The sequence below is a fragment of the Polistes fuscatus genome, unplaced genomic scaffold (genome assembly GCF_010416935.1).
Source record: "Polistes fuscatus isolate 324 unplaced genomic scaffold, CU_Pfus_HIC Scaffold18, whole genome shotgun sequence".
In the NCBI taxonomy this organism is placed as follows: Eukaryota; Metazoa; Arthropoda; class Insecta; order Hymenoptera; family Vespidae; genus Polistes; species Polistes fuscatus.
In genome coordinates, this window is record NW_025113086.1 from 3,904,480 (window position 1) to 3,922,214 (window position 17,735).

Consider the following 17,735-nt stretch of genomic DNA (forward strand, 5'->3'; position numbering starts at 1 on the left):
CTCCAATTTGATCGTTCGTCGTTTACGCGAAACGTACAAAAATGAAGACAGAGGGGGACGATCGCTAAACGATTTTCAATCGAAATAAGTAGCGCTACGAATAATAACCCCTGCTGAGCTTCTACTCATTCTACAATTTTGTTCCTATTTTGGCAACTTTTTATCGGCGACATATTGAGAAAATATCGAGGGGGGCCAATTGCAAAAAGTCCCAGAAGGGAGAAAAAGGAAATTGAAAGGGTGTATCGTGCAACCAAGGCTTTTAGATTAAAGTTAACATTTGCAGAGATGTCGAAGTGGTTCCAGAGTTAGGTGGTGGGCCACCTTGTATATAATATAGGAGTTTTTGGAAAAGAGAAACGCTTTGAAAGAAGCAAAGAAAATAAAGAAGAGAAAAGAACAAAAGGAGAAAATAAGTGGTTGAAAATGGAAGGAGTTGGAGATAAGGGGCGGGAGCAAATGGCGGCAACCGAACGAATCCCAACTCGTGAGCTTGGGTTTGGGGTGGTCCCAGAGAGTACGCCCACCCCATAGGTGACGTCATCTAGTGACATGCGCGCCAATGTCATGTCACCCCCGTCACGTTCGGCGCGGCGCGCTGCGCTCGAGCGTATCGGCCACCACTCAGATAACGGAGACACCGACGACGACGCATCTCTCTGCTCTGCCGGCGCGCATCCCTCTCTTTTTTTTCTCTTAATACCTTTCTCTCTCTTTCTCTTCCTCTCTCTGCCTGTCTCTCTCTCTCTCTCTCTCTCTCTTTCCTCTCTCTTTCTCTATCTGTCCATCTATCTATCTATCTGTCTATCTAGCCATCTCTCTCTCTCTCTCTCTCTCTCCTTGTCCATTTCCCCATCTCTCGTGTTAATATCGAAATATTTGTCGGAGTGATAACGACGACGCTCGGTGGTATACCCGCGTGCATTTTGACGAGCAAAAGTCTTGCTCGAAGGGCTGAGAAAAGGGATTATTATTTGGCGGGAAAGAAGAAGCTTCGAGTGTTATCGAAGTGCAAGGAAAAGTGTCGAGTGTCTAGGAGAGGAAACAAATCGTTCTTCCGTTGAAAAGTGTTGCTCGTGCATCGTCGAGGAGACTCACGTGGATAGCTGCTACTCGTTTTTTTTTTCTTTTAGTTTATTTTTCTTTTCGGCTCGAAGGCTGCCAAGAAAGGTGGTCACGACGTTAGAAGCAGCGACGAGTTGTCAAGGAGGAGCCGGAGGAGGAATAGCTGCTGTCACCGAGGAGACGCTCACGTATGCAGCTGCAACGGACGCGGTAGAGAAGGTGGAGGCGCAGGAGGTGGAGGTCGAGGTCGACGAAGTTAAGATGGAAGCCGAGGACCACCTAGCGAGGGAATACGTCCAGGAGTTTGTCCTCGATCATCTCGATCCCGCCGACGTCAAGCGAGAGGTGCTCCTCCTCTTTTGGCTTTTTTCATTCTCCTATTGCATAAAAAAGACTCGATTTCCAAAGGACACTGAAAATGAAAAAAATGTTTGCCGATAAATTATAAAGAAGAAAGGAAATCTTTGTAAATGGACGAACGACGAGTCGTGACGACTCGACGGGGAGAGAGAGTATCATCGTGCATTTGCCGGTCGGGATCCGTCAACGCACGAACGCGAAGCACACGTGGTGCTTCTCTTCGCGGAACGTTAAGGAATAAATCTTTAAGTTGGTTGCATAACGCGAAAATATCGATGACGGTGCAGCAGCAGCAGCGTGCCGGTCGGTCCGAGTTTTACGTTTGTATATCCTTATCTCCCTGGTGTCATTAATAAAAGTTGAAGTTCATTAGTGAAGTTCAAGAGATAATGAGGATATCGCTGCTCGCTCGATATTACTGCGTGTAACGTCATTAACTTCGACGATTTTCTTTTCTCGCAAACTTATTCTCGATCGTTAAATCGATCGATTCCACGCGCAACTGTGATTTCGTTGAACTGTGCGATATTAAACTTATTTATTGCGTGAGAATTCATTTACGATACGATTCCCTCGACTATATCATAGATACTCTTGATATTTTAGATAATAATAATTACAGTCGGCGGTATCGAATTTTTGGTTTCAGGTACGAATGGGTTCGCCGAACGTAATGGTGAACGGAAGCGTGGTGCAAATTCCAGGACAGGTACAAGCTCAGGGCCTAGCTCTGGCACCGTTGACCCCACCGGCTCACGAATTAGAACAACCCCATCCGTTGTACGGGCAACCTCATATACAAGTGCAACACGGGGTTCTGGTAAAGGCACCACCCGGTGGTGGTGGTGCTGGTGGTGGTGCACCGCATTTGACGACCCTTTCGCATCCAGGCACCCCGCCGGATACGCCACCGGTCTCTGCCTCTCCACCCCCGTTGCAGCTGCATCGCGCGGAGCGAGATCCTCGCGAACGCAGTGGACTCCTCTTGCATCTGCAACAACCGGGATCCGTATTGCAGGATGACATGCAAGTTGGGCCCGGCGTCAGCATGAGCTGGCTCACCCAGTCCCTCAGGCAAGAACCCCTCGATTTGAGACCTCATTGTCCTCAGGAACAAGCGCAGGAACCTCATCACGAAGCTTGGTCCTCGTCGAACGCGAATCATCATCATTTTCAGGAGCTTCAACACTTGCCGAGACACACCAGGCATCCCGGTAATATATCCCCACTGTTATAACGTCTTTAACTCTCTTACATATCTCACTTGGTTATCGATGATACGCGAAAGAGTATCCTTCGATGAGTATTTTAGTCGAGACCGATTTTCCATAGATGATAGATCGAATAATGTTCTAAGTAGCTAACGCGATCGGATAAGAGAATTTAACGACGAGAGAGGCTCGTTATCGCTCGCAGGTGGGTACATCACGATGTCCGGTCACATCGAGTACTATGGTGGTCCAGGTTCAGGCGGCGGGATGCTTCCCGCGGGCGGGGGTGTCATGCAGAGCATGGATGATAGCATGCAAGGGATGCCCATGCAACCGGGTAGGCCGTTGAGCGTTTGCTCGGTCAGTTCTTGTGGTGCCAGTGGTCCTAGTCCTGCTCACAGAACTGCCAATGGACTTTATTCGAGCTGCGGACCTGCCAATTCACAGGAAGAGCTCATGAACGACGAGCTCCTCATGTCGCTTTCCGTACGCGAATTGAACAAACGCCTCCACGGTTGCCCGCGGGAAGAGGTGAGTCAGGTCTCTCATTTTTTCAACCATTCGATCAAGGTAATAAGGGTAAGATCTCGATCGCTTTCGCATTATTTATTCAATCGTTTTATGGACGAGATAAGTTTTATCCATCGAATTACCGCTTAATCACTTTTTTTCTATAACGCGTCTCACAGAAAGATCGATCAGAATTTACCTCTGTTGCTTTTAAACGACTGATTTCTCGACTACCTCGAGAACCCAAACGAATTTCTTTTTTGGAAAAGTTTAATCGCGCAATATCGCGCAAAATTGTTACAACATTTTTCTACAATTCATTCGTCCGCATAGAATACGAAAGTTTAAGGTTCTCGAGGTGGCGATCGATCGTTACGCGCGAATAAGAGAGAGAGAAAAATTTAGATAACAGAATAGTGGACGAACGAAAACGTTATAAGCGATCGATCCTCTTGCGAAGGTTGTCCGCTTGAAGCAAAAACGACGAACTTTGAAGAACCGGGGCTACGCGCAAAACTGTCGCAGCAAACGATTGCAACAACGTCACGATCTCGAGACGACCAACAGTAATCTGCAAAACGAACTTCAACGAATAAAAGTCGAGCTGGCTCGAACCCAACAAGAGCGAGATCTTTACAAACAACGCTGTGAAATATTGAGGGCTCGTCAGAATCATCATCACAGTCATAATCACAACCATCATCAACAGCAAGTTCCTCAACCTCAGCAACAACAAACGCAAGCGCAGCCTCAGCAGCAACATCAATCGCAAAATCAACATCCTCAACAACAACAGCAGCAACAGCAACAGCAGCAACAGCAGCCACCACCACCACCACCACCGCAACAACAGCAACAACAACAACAACAACCGGCGCCGGCCAGTCCGGAAGTCTACCTATGACATCGACAGCGCCGAGGAGGAGGCGCTTGCTGGACCTGAACGCGATTATCTCGATAATCGAATGCTTGAGTCGGTGAGTCGATCGAAAGTCCTTTCCAATGGAAAACAAATGATTCGGTAAATATTTTCTAGTTAAAGTTCGGACGGTGTATCAAGGCATAAAAATTCATTAAAGCAGGGATCGCCGTGCGACGATAACGTCGCGAACCGGGGCTCGTTTAAAAGCGTTTACGCGGAAAGATGTGCAACGAGATAAAGCGTTAACGCCTTCGTAAAAACTATTACATCATTGTTTCCCAAGTGTTACAAGTTTATCATCGCGGTCGTCGTTGAGGCTGCGTCGCCGGCTCGGTTCAGCGCGATTACGTGCTCCGTCGGAAAAATAACGAGATTGATGCCGCTATAAACGATTATATCGCGAGCTTTTTTTTTTCTCCTAGTTTGCGGCGATGTACCCTTCGTATTTTGTGGGCGGAACGATTGAAATACCTTCGATTAAAATTTCATTCGCCTATTTCGTAGGATAAAAAAGAAACGTTGACTTTCTGCTCGCGGTTACGCGCTGTAACGATATTAAGGCCGAGGTCGATTCGGGGTCAGCATTTAAATAAGATTAAGCTCGCGGCAACCAGCTTTTCCGGATCGGATCAACATTGTAATCCCTCGTTGCTTCCCACGATTCAGGATATTCTCTCCTCTAAAGTTTTGTTTCGTTAGACTAGTCCATTTGAAAATTGACCAATCGAAAGGGTGGCAAGATGTTTTTCATTTTCATCACTTGTGGTTTCTCGATAATTCTTTTTTTACAGCGTTTCGAGAACGTTCGTGGATCGAGAAATGGGGAGGAAGATAGAAGGGGAAGAACGTTCGAGCGATACCTCTGAGATCTGGGCGTTATCTCGGCAGCAAAATAATCAAATCATTCCGAAAAAAGTAAAGAAGCGAAAAGCTTCTTTTGCGTGCGTGCATAAATGTTAACAACGCAACAACTTTATATGAGGATAGATGACTTTTCGTTTGTTTCTTTTTTTATTTTTCCTTTCTTTCGACGATACACAGCGACAGAGCAACGTCTTCTCCTCGTTCCTCCGCGTGCATAGGATGGTGCAAACGACGATATATGGTCAAACGAAGAAGATAAGAGGCCGCCGAGGAGAGGAAGGTGTCTACAATTAAGTTAAGACAAATGTAGGATTAAGGAACGCGCATGAATACGAAAAAATGCAGATCCTTTTTTTCATGACTTTTGAAGAACTCTCGTCTCTAGCGTTTGATCTACGCGTGTACATAGATTCATTCTACATTGTTTATGTAATATAATGATCGCATCGCTTGGAATAGCTATCGGATCTTGGTAAGGCCATCGTAAAAAGTATTTCTCAAGATTATCGCGAATGAAGAACTCGCGCGCTCTCTTCTAACGTCAATTTTACTTACAATTAGGGCATTCGTATAAGTTTTGATACGAGATAGGACTCTTCTTCGTCCAATTATTCGATGCTTTTATTCATTTTCATACTAATAGACACGATTGAAATTTCATTTTCTTGCCAAAGTTTGTCTTTTTTTCTTACTCTTTGTTTTTATTTCTTTAAATTATATTTTTATATCTACACTATTAAAATGATATCCATCATAGGTCGGTCTCTCTCAATTGCGAGTCGAGTAGAACTAAAGGAAAAAGGAAACTTGGACTGATCAGATCGCGCGCTTAAACGGCCAAAGTGGGGTAAAAAAGGGAATATATCGTTTTAATATGATTATGGCACAAAAAGTAATCGCGGTATACGGTATACCTGTATGGTATTTCTACGACTCGACTTCTTCGACGAAGAAAGAATCTCCATTTGTCTATTCTACGAATTCGACGATAAGAAGAAGTCGAGTGGTTTATGCGTTAGACGGTGGCGTAACTTTGCGAACGAAGGATAAGATAAAACAATAAACGAGCAACAGGAACAATTCTATTGGACGTAACGAAATATGAACAGGCCGGTGCTAATCGTTCATATTTTAAGGAAAATACGCGAACCTGCGCGTAAAGCTACGCCATCGATCCTAATTAGAAGAATATTATGCATATACAAAAAAAAAATATATATATATATATATATTATTGTTTTCTCGTATGGGTCACGTTCGGCCAAAACACCACTGGCCGAAACTTGTCCGATTCGATTTAAGAATGTTTTAATTCCCGTTACATCGTCTCTCGTGTGTACATAAAAGTAATTATTATACTTCTTATTATAAATAAACGTCGACACGCAATCCGACAGTTTCAGATAGCCGCCGGAGTCGTATTATTTCGAAACATCCAAAACCATTTCCTTGGATTTTTACCTTTGTTAGTTTCCATCGGCGTTACCTGCTACTACCTATCTACCTAGTACCTTTTAATGTAAGACAAAAAAATGAAAATAAAAAAGAAAAATATCGTGGAGTCAGCGTTTCGTTCTAGTCCACGCACGCAACTAAAAAAGAAGGAAAAAGTTCTCGCGTATCCTCTTCCAACTAAAAAGTTTCCTTCTCCTCGCGCAGCCACATTTTCGCGCATTCTACCTACTCGAATTTCAAGTAGCGAAACCAATATCTTGCTTACGTCGTAGTAATTAAATCCTCCTGCTATGTGTCACGCAACGAGTTAATCTTTATTTAAAGAATTCCAGCTACGATTATCTTTGTCAACTTTCATATCGAAATGTTTCCCTTTCTAATGAACAATATCATTTTCCATATTTCCTTTCGAACGATGTCAAATCCCAAATCGTATGTCCAAATTGTATGTCCAAATTGTACAGGAGTAGGTACTCATCAAAATAAGACGCATTAAAAAGAGAAAACAGAGAGGAAACAGAGAGGAAACAGAGAGGAAGCAGAGAGGAAAGAGAAAATGGATGCGGAGAAGCTTTGACGTTCTCGCGCTTCCCTCGCTTTATTTGCAACGCCGTTTCTGCTGACTGCGCCGCTTCGACGATGAATCCATCGGGATGGAACGTCGGTAAACAAAACGTTCACCTCTTCCAACCTGACCCCACCATCCACCTCCACGAGCATCACCTCCCGAAACCCCTAGCTCGCGATAAACTTTGCTCGAGTTTGCGTTGCACGATTCTTTCTATCTCTATCTCTGCGTCAATTCTCCATGGAGTTATTTCATATGTATATTGGTATTATTATTTGAGCGTGAATTTTAACGCAACTACATATTTTTCAAAGACCCTTGGAAGCCTGTTTTACCTTGGTTAAATTATCTATTAAATTATTCGTCAATCTCTCTTTAACGAATGGAACAATTACAATATATATACTCGAGCATTTATTTAGCTGACATATTACATTGAAATAATTATTGCCTACGAAAGGAAAGCTTCCAACGTTGGAGAGCGCGAAAGATCGCACGAGCTGCTGCCCGCTGACAAGCTTGAAGTTTGATAAACTTCTAACGAGGATTTAACCGACTCGTCCACAGAGGGTTGCTTGACAATAGGCTTGTCTTCGATTTCGAACAAGCTTCCCCTAACTACAGACGTTGCTTTCTTGCTCGACAGGATTAAAACTAATCGTTCCAACTTCCAACAGGTTCGTTCGCTGATTATTTTTCTTTGCAAAATTTATCCGAAATACCTTAATAAGTATGTACGATATATAATTAGTCGAGTCAATAGGCACGGGTAAAAATATATAATGTGCATTGCTTTCGTAAATAAGAAGAAAAATCTTCTGCGAACGATAGGTAGGAACGACGTTGAAGAGAGAAAGATTACATTACGTTACAAAGGGGTTGCAATAGAAGGAGAGTAAAAAATAGTAAAAAGAGAGCGTGCGAGGGGTTGGAAAGGACAAGGCAGGAAACGAGTTGGAGGTGAGACGAGCTTTATTGTCAAGTCACGCCAGCATCGTGGCCTATCTCTATCTACCAGCTTCACCCTTCTTGCAGTCTCTTTCCTCTCTCTCTCTCTCTCTCGGTGACGTAGATCACCTCCCACTATCAACATCCCTTCTCTGTAGCTACTCTTCTCTACCACCTTGCTTCTTTTTCTTTCTTTCCTGCGATAGCGCAGCGCACGTGCATCTTGTCTATCTTTCTCCCTTGGACGTTCATAGCACTCGTCTATATCTTCTTTTCTCTTTCGTTTCGGTCGTATCGAGAAATCGATTTACGTATACGAATTTGGATTAAATCGAATACCAAAAGAGATCAGATCAGACCAGACACGCTGCTTATCGTCTTTCTTAACGTTGACACTAAACTCTATCGTAGGCCTCGGTTATGCGAGAAGAGTCAATTCTCATCGTTACCAAGTCGAATGATCATTGTTCGTAGTCGTTAATCTCGAAAGTATTTCTTCTCGCAACTCGATATTTTCAATCCCCGATGTCTTATCGTGGACCACACGTGCAACTAATATATATATATTATATGCATATCTTCTTTCTTTCTCTTTCAATAATACATACGTTATCCCAGTGACCGATTAAGGACGTCAAGGGGATAGGTGAAATGAAAAGAATAGAGGTATACGTTACGAAACGAATACATTTCCTATCATTTCGAAGGGAACGTCGAACTCCCGAATGATAAAAAAATATTTTTCGAGACTTTGGTTGGTCGTGAAAGGTGAAAAAACTCGAAGAAGGATTGGGGTAGAAAGGGAAAAGAAGAGTGTGTGTCGAGGGAAGGACGAATCAATCGGTCCAGCTCATTTCGTCGTCGCAGCTTTAAGCCGGTGACGTCACGTTTACTCTCTCCGCGACGGAGAAGCCAGAGAAAGGGAAGATTCGGCGACGCCAGCATCTTTCACTTCTGATGACGACGTAGGTTCGCGGTGGTTGATGACGCGGCACGTACGTTATATCCGTACCTACGGACACACAGACGTACACACGCTTAGGAGGAACACATGGAAGCTTCCGCATTCACCGAATGAAGGAATGAACGAAACCTGCAGAGAGATGCGGAAGTAAAGAGATCACGAAGACGAGTACCTTGACCGAGTCTCGTCGACCACCAATCGCAGATCGATACCGAAAATCTCGTCCTCCGACTTTTATTTCCTTTTCTTCCCTTCCCTCTTCTTGATGTTCCCAAAGAAGTTACGACGCCTACTATCCCGTGCTACAAAATTAGTTTATTCGTTGAAATATTATTGAACACTTTTCAATAATTCTCGCAGATATATTAGGCGAGACATTGATGGAGAACCCCCCCCCGTTCGGCTGCCCGGTGTAACGACCCTGAAGAAGACTACCCTGACCCAGTCGTAGAGTCGGCTCGTCAAAAAGGATCGATACTCGCTAATCAGATCAAACTACCCTACCACTCCTTTTTTTCTATCGCGGATGCCCGCAGATACGATCGAGTGGTTCGTACAACGCGAACATCTCACGCATTTCAGACAGATTCGAGCTACTTCACGTTATTTTAATAGTATGATCGATCATTTGCGATATCCTAATCCCTCGTATTTAAAGTAGAAACAAACGAAACATTTTCCAATTTCGATCTCGTCGTTGCTATTCGGAAAATACTTTGGGGTTCGTTCCAGCTATAGCAGACGGAGCCAGGACCTTCCTAGGCGTAGACCGCTAGTGATTTAGTGCGATCCGATCAGCGAGTAAAGTCCAAGCATCCGATCAGCTGGACCATAAATATCAGGTGTTTTTTTACCACGCTAGACGAGAGTGCTTGCGTAAGTGAGACGACGTAACGCGATAGCTTCGTCCTTCTTCCTTTTTCTCGAACAATGTGTGACCTCTGACCAAGGGAGTCAAGCTTGCCGGACTACCAGCACATTCGTCTTCTCCCTACCGAGAACATCCCTTTCTCTTCTTCTACTTCTTCTTCTTCTTCTTCTTCTTCTTCGGATTTCTTTCAATTCTTTACAAACGACCAGCTTTTTCTACCTTATCTTGCTCTCCCTTCCTTTTTTTAATTAATTTTTCTTTTTCTTTCTCGTTTCCGTCAATTATATTCAAAATATTTTCTCTCGGTTTAGCAAAAATAGACGTCATCGTAAATGTAATTTATATAAAGAAGATTCAATCTTCAAGATGCCACCCTTGCCTTGGTTATTTACCAATTATAGTTATCGTCCTTATAAAGAAGAGAGAAAAAGCAGGCAGAGTGCGATTCGCTTCTCGGTCGCCTAGCTTAACTACACTTTTATAGCGCTTCTCAACTTTAAACGGATAATTTTTATCCGCTAAGCCACCACGCTGGTAGATTTCATCTCCCAATCCTCTCCTCGTCCTCCTCGTACCGAGGGCCGATTGCCACGAGATGAGAAGGAGGGACTCCTTTGGTTGTCGGTGCTGCTGGTGAACAGGGCTGGGGGGGGGCGACGGAGGATGACTTCGGCACCCTCCCAACGTCCCAGGCGACCCCTCATAAAATTAAGTCAAACAGCTACGGGGTGCCGGCACTCGTTTTTCCCTTTAAGAGGAGAGTGCAGAAAAAGACAGAGAGAGAAATAGCAAGGGGTGAGTTCCAAATTGTTCGTGGCAATTGCTACGACGCCTCGATGAAAACCACAATCTTTATTCCTTACTTTTTATCCTAAATATCGTCTATTTTTAATGCAACGAAAAGTGTTAGAAAAGTGTTAGAAAACGTGACAGTTTCTGTCTGTTTGGGCCAGATGGAATTACTTTTATAGTCGTCGTTGTCGTCGTCGTCGTCGTCGTCTCGTGAATTCGATTCGCGATCGTTCATGCGAGTAGCCACGAGGGACACCCACTGGTGCGAAGCACCCCCCGCCAAAAGACAAATTTGATTGCGTTTCAACTCCTTTTCTTTCTCTCTTTTTCACATTTTTCTCGCTTCGTGTACATCACTCATTCATCGGCTCGTCATCAACCGTGATTGACGAGTGATATCGTTAACGGTTTTAAGAGAGGTAACCCCCTGGAAGGCGAGTGCGATCTACCGCGATGATCTCGTTAAAAATCTTGTCAGCCCTTCCCTAACTTCTCGTTTCTCGTTTTCTTCTCTTTTTTCATTCACCGTTACGCAACCCTGACGCAATCCTGACGCAAGCCTGCACGCATTAGGAAATTTGTTGAAATTGTTCCTTCCATAAGGATGATCGCGTAAGACTTTAACTAATACTTTACGGAGACGAAGACCGACTTAGAATTAGCGAGTAAGATGGAAAAAGAGAGAGAGAGAGAGCAGGAGAGAGGGTCGTAGAGGGTCGTAGAGGGAGATGGTAGCAGGCTTTTCTCGCGCCGTCGCTCTTCACGAGGTGTTCCCACGAGGTGTTCCCACGAGGCACAGGGAAATACCTATCGGCTCGTAGGGTGGTTCTGGTACTCCTGGTTTGCGATCGAGGCGCCTGGCGCCAGTTCAGCCACCGTTTGCTCCGCCTACTCGCGATACAAGCTTCGACCATCTCTTCCTTTACCCTCCATCCCTGGCCCTCCACCCCTGGCCCTCCAGCCCTGGGCCTCCCCCACTTCTCACTTCCTCCGAGTACCGTCCAGTTATTATCATCATTATTCCAAGCACGCTGTCTTCGACTATCCTTATTCTTCATCCCTCTTGCTACTACTCTAGTCAAATTCTTTAATCCGTAGCGATATTCCAAATTGGAATCTACGTATATTTTTCCTTAAAGCGTAGAAACAGCGCTCGGATATATTATAATGGATATCATTAATTATTATTACTAGTCATTGGCCGCGTTGCAACCATAGAAGATTTCTTTTACTAACATAAGATAACGGATAGCGAATCGGACGAAAGACCAATTTATGAATGGATCGTTACGATATAGGACGGAATCGGCGACGGAGTCGTCTACGATACAAAGGTTAAATGTTTCGGCAATGATTTAGAGGAGGGTGAAATAGAGATATCGATCGATCGACGATGCGTTTATCAAGGACGCACTCGCGAATGACCATCGAAACAATTCCATTTGGTAAAGTCCATTGGCATTTGGAATCGTACATCTCGACTATTATATATTATTATCTAAATATAAGACAATGGTTGTGGGGGAAACCGTTAGAAGAAATTTAGGATTTTTCTCTTATTTTCTTTGACTCGATGGAAAAAGAACATCTGTGCGGTGCACGCGCAGGGAATGATATGGGCTATCGGGTTCCTTAGCATTTTTATGCGAGCTGCCGCTGACAGTTTATTTTATTATGTCTCGAGGCATCTGACCGTCGTCCATCCTCCGAGAGAATTCATAAGTCAAGTTGCTCGCGTGGGGGTATGGGTAGGAACGCGAGCAAACGAGCGAGCAAACGAGCGAGCAAACGAGAGAGCGCGGATACGATTTCGATTTTTTGCATTGCAGGAAGATGTCAAACTAGTCCCGAATCTCCTAGTTTGGATTTACGAGTGTCTAAGGCGCGCACCTAACGTCGCCGCTTTGCTACTCTTATTTCTTTCGGTAGCATCCCCCCTGCCACGGGGCGGAAGGCTATCGCGTATCACCGTTGGACTCGTATGCGATTAGCATGACAACAACGCGTTCGACGGTAGTGGCCGACAGTTTCTTACCCTCTTCCACCCTTGCGGCGATTCACACATAGACGGCTTTGCGAGTTACCCCTACGATATATTCGTGGTAGTTTGCAAGGGGTGAAAGAGGAGGAGTGGATAGGACGACCAGTCCGGCAGTATTTTTTATCTAGTCACGGTCAACTGGCTGATCGAACCAACCACCCGCCCATTATTAGCGCAGCACACAAACACGCTCCCGATCGGACGTCCGATCGTCTAGGAAATCTTAGTGTGTCGACGGTGGTCGGCAGCTTATGGTGGTTCTACTTCTCCTTCGTGCTGGCCTTCGAGGCAATAGCGAGACACTGTCCGAAGGGTGGACCGAAGGGTGGACCGGAGGGTGGGCAGAACCACCCTCCATTTTCCCCCTTTCTTCCCGTCTCCTTCTACTTTGTCCTTCGCTCGCCTTCGCTACTTTTTCCTTCATCCCAAAGGTTTTATCTTTTTAGTATTATTGCGCGATCGCCGCACTGCCAGATCATCCCTTGCTACAGTGGGAAGACGGAAAGAAGGGTGCCGTTGACGATATTTCTCTTTCTCTCTCTCTTCCACTTTTTCAAAAGGGACAAAGAAAAGTGCTACGAAATGTCCGACCGTTCCAACTTATTCTTCTTATTAGCATAGGGTACGTATTTATGCGATCTTGTCTATTTTAATCGATTCGCGTCGTTCCTTCGACATTCGTTAATGCGCTAAAAATGTATTTCCACGAGGACGAAGTATAATCATCTCTCTCTATCTCTCTCGTGTTACATATGCGTAGGTATGCGCCGCTGCCATAAAGATAACGCACCGACATCGGATAGCTTTGGACCGGTGGATAAGTTTGTAGAAAAGGGAGAGAGATGGAAAAGAGGGTGTCTTCTCTCCCTCGAATCATTATGGCATTCTTCCAAAAAATCAAACTCATATGGCACTTTGTGTTTCACTCTGCGTTCCCCCCAAAAGATCTATCGGTAAAAACGTCGATCCCCTTCCTTCGTAGATCGCATCTTATATCAACGTCGGCACGGTATTTAATTTTGTATTTCATATACTGGTATTATCGAAAGATCGAGCAACGAAGAATTTGCTATTTTTTCGCAAGAGCACGATTGATTTAGTCGCTCGGAGATTCGAAAGAGACGAAAAAAGAGAATAGGGGGAGGAGGAGGAGGAGGTCCTCGTCTGTCTTATTTTATGGGTGTCGATGATGTCAGAGATTCGGCCCATAAAAAGAAATTTACCGAAGGCTTTAGAGAGATCTCTGGACCCAGTGGAAAAACTCGATACCGAAGACAAAGACTTGTTCCTTTTGTTTTTTATTATTTTCTTTCCTTTCCAAATACTTATCTTATATTGCCTTTTGGTTCTCTTTCTGGTAGGTACGACCAAGCCCACAGGGAGATTCGTATTTTTGCCAGACGCCTTCGGACACCGAGAAGGAATTCAACGGCGGTCGAATAAGGTTAAGTAGGTGCAGATTGAGTCGAGAACGGAAGCCTCACACGGTTGCAACGGACGACGCGAGGGAGGGGTAAGACCGTTTGGCGTTAAAGCTGGAAATGTGGTCGAAGTTACCTCATCGGCACCGCGCCCGGAATCGAAGCCCCACAGTGCGTGCGTGTGTGTCGCAAACTGCGTATACCGTTCTTATCTTCTACATACGTACCAGCGCGAACGGGCTACTTATTCTACGGGGTATTATGTCAATAGCGTGGAGGGTCAGCGATAATTGGATCATACTTGACACGAGCCAACAGCTGATCGTACGAAGAAAAATACGAAGGGCCGAAGAAGCGCGAGTCGTTCGAGCGAGCGCCGAGGAACCTCCGCTACGGAGAGTTTGATTTATACGAGTTTCCAATGGGATAAGAAGACAATTGTTTAAAATAGATGGTAAAGGACATTTAAACGGTCCCTGGGTGCGCCAAACCCGCGTTCAATTTTCAAGGGTGCGCGCCAAGCGGGCAGGCAAGCTAGGAGAACTGTCAAGTGAATCGAATTTTCAAGCGTGTAACGACGAGCTTTCGAGGGTGGCCACCACCACCCTGGACGGATACGCAAGGAGAGGCGATCGCGCGCGTTCTACCCTAAACGTCCACCTCCTCTACTCCAAATAACGCTATTTATGCTCGCCCCGGGACACTGATTTCAAAACTAACCTACGTCTATCGAATATCTATGGTGGCACGTAACTCTTTTGGAAATATTAAAAATCATGGATCGTCTGTTGGCAAATAAATTGACTCGAGAGATCTGTTGGAAAAAAAAAAAGGAATATCGGGGAGAACTTTGGAAACGTCTCGTCGTTGGGTTACAGTAACGAGGGTAATAAGTTTGTCAAGGGGAAAATCCTCCGCGTGACGTCTCGACGCGTTATTAACGTCGACGGCCGTCGCGACGCACTACGCAACTGTTGAACGTCAACGTGACCGACCGACCGGTTCAACGTAACGGCAGCGGCGGCCGTTGCGTTATGGGAGACGCGAGAATTCGCGCTCGTTATAATCCCGTCACGGGACGCGTGCTGTGCTACGTGACATGCCTAATAAGGCTTATCTTACCTACTATGGCGAATGACTATTTTCCCTTTCATTTTTTTTTTCTTTTCTTTTCTTTTCTTTTCTTTTCTTTTCTTTTCTTTTCTTTTCTTTTCTTTTCCTTTTTCAAGGCGGATCGTTATTATCCTTTATCGTTTCCTTTTCTTCTCTGGAAAAAGAAAGTAAGGCGCGCGTTGAATGGACGCGAGACTATACCAATATCCACGGAGCATAAATGTTTTACATGCAATAAGGCGTTCGTCCCGCCTGCTCGAAACTGCCCACAGTCCGATTTTATTGCCCGACCGCAGAAGGGGATGCTCCTGGACGAAAGATAAGGACGGACGTACTAACGGAGAAATTCGAGGTGTAAAAAAAGGCGCGTACGAATTTTATGGAGTCGACGGAGCCTTGGGATAGGGAAATTCGATAAATGATCAATCGGAATAAATCATAATGAATTTTTCTCGGAAAAAAATGTCGTCAACGACGTTTCTTAAGACCGTTAATCTTCGTACAAATGTCCCATAACTTTCGTCTACTGCATCGGATGTAGCATAAATCAGCGAGCTTTCGTATATAAAGAAAGAAAAAGTAGAAAATCAAAAAAGGTCGAAAGTTTGGATGATCCGTCCAGGGTAGGCAGTGGTACTCGTAGTAGAATACGAAAACGTCGCGGCACCGGATGGACATGGGCGGCGGCGGCATATGCATAAGATGCATACATACGCGCCACGTATACACGGATGTAGACGCGCGTACGCATATAAAGAATATAGCTTGTCCCGTGTAAGATTTATGACGTTGAATTTATTGAAACGACGACGAGGACTAGGTTGATTTCGCTAGGACCGACGTTCGATTTGTAGTGGAAGTTTAGCGTATAATGACGCACACACGCACATACGCGATTTAGGAAAAGTTGGACGGATCGGAAAGTGGACACGCTAAATCTTGAATATTCTATTTAATATGAGGGCTTTGCTGGGAACTACGAACGCACCACCGCTGAGAGTTATAAATCAAAGGAAAGATATTGGCCGTTTTTGCAGAGAACTATGGCGATGGTAGCGGTGGTGCTCTCCATAATTGTTTTTACGGATTATAAATTTGGTTTTTTACTTCCCTCGGACTCTTGGAGGCCGATCCGTCCCTCTCTCGGCTCGCTCCAGCACACCCCTTTTTCTCCACCTGAACATTTTCTTTCCTTTCCTCGGAGAAATCCTTTTCTCCCACCGACCGATCCTCCTTCCCATTAAATCATTCCTACACCAGGAACCTCGATCCTTCTAATACGTGAAATATTATTATTTCCTTAACGGACGTATTACTCTCGCCGAGGATCTTCTTCGACTCGAATTTACTCGATATCGGCGGAGTACCTGGAGTCGCAATAATTATTGTCAAACTCGAGGAGATATGAAAGAGAAGAAAAAGCGCGTTCGACTATCGTTCCACGCCAAACGGGCCATATTTGTATTAGAGAGAGAGAGTGAATAAGGTAATATTTATGGGAGATTTGTTAGAGAATCACGGAGTGCAGAATCTCCGACGTTCCCCCTTTTTACGTTCCCCCGGCACGGGAGACGCGGCATCGTTTAGAAGAGAGTTCACGGGGGTTAAGAAGCGATTTTGGGGTCGAGTTAATTAATATCGTACCGCCGACAAATCCCCACCCCCCTATCTTTCTCGGTCGTTCTCGTGCGAGCTAACTATGACTAAAGCCTCCATTAATTCACATCAACGTCTTCCTATAGTACGTGCTGGGTGACTTGCATCCTTGTTGCAGAATCGAGATAAGTCGATGGGTGGTGGCTCTCGAAAGAGGATACCTCTACTTACGTCACGTTCCTTCCTACAACTTTCTAGGATAAGGTTATCGAGTAGTAGGTACATATTATAAAGTTATAAGAGTAGTATACGAATATGTCGGCATTCGGTTAATTCGTTAAATAACTACGCCTTTTAGGGATAACGTAGATCAAAAGAATATTATATTCTTTCATTTCGTTTCTTTCATCGCACAATTGTAAATCCGAAGGCAGAAAATATGTGGCGTTTCTACGTTTTAAGGCCTTCCGAGCGAAGCTTATCTAATCTCGAGATATATAGAGTTTCTTTATAGATTTAAGGGATTAAATTACATTTCCTTGGAAAACTATGAAAAAGAAAATAAAGTAAACGCTCACAATGAGAGCTGGCATTGTTATATCTTTTTATCTCTTTTCATTCTTATCTCTTTTTGTCCTTTAGAAAATAAGTTCGTCGGTTTGGAACGGTGCGCGGGTGGGGGTGTCGCACGTTCTTCGAATTTTCTTTGAACAAAGAACAATATCATTTTGAAAAGTCGAAGAGCGAGAAATAGAGGGAAACTTATGTACGATAATTCTCGTACTAAAACTCTAAAGGAAAGGAAAATCGGATTGGCACGTTACGGAGAGAAGATCGCGATGGAACGAGTCTAACAACTGTCGTGAAACAACGACGAAGCTTTCGCTATCTCCAAAAGTTCGGCGAGTTAAGTGGAGAGTGAAATCGAAGTCAAAATAATCCGTAACCGAGTAAGAAATAGTCTTCTCATAGGTATCGTTTGAAAAGTCAATAGTTCGGGACGTGTTCGTTAACGAAGAATAAAATCCAAATCG

General features: G+C 44.5%; 1 protein-coding gene across 3 annotated transcripts; it reads left to right on the forward strand.

Annotated features, from left to right (window-relative positions):
• Window positions 1-821: 821 nt before the first annotated feature.
• LOC122515508 (hybrid signal transduction histidine kinase B-like) lies at window positions 822-6,338 on the forward strand. Of its 3 annotated transcripts, none has more exons than XM_043632888.1 (5): window positions 822-1,410; window positions 2,075-2,639; window positions 2,842-3,176; window positions 3,607-4,123; window positions 4,860-6,338. In XM_043632888.1, the coding sequence occupies exons 1-4, from the start codon at window positions 1,327-1,329 to the stop codon at window positions 4,048-4,050; spliced, it is 1,428 nt and encodes a 475-aa protein (XP_043488823.1). In that variant the 5' UTR covers window positions 822-1,326; the 3' UTR covers window positions 4,051-4,123; window positions 4,860-6,338. The 3 variants fall into 3 exon arrangements, with proteins under 3 accessions (XP_043488823.1, XP_043488824.1, XP_043488825.1); XM_043632889.1 differs by having other exon boundaries at window positions 2,842-3,167; XM_043632890.1 differs by lacking the exon at window positions 822-1,410 and adding an exon at window positions 1,418-1,728.
• The last annotated feature ends 11,397 nt before the right edge of the window (window positions 6,339-17,735 follow it).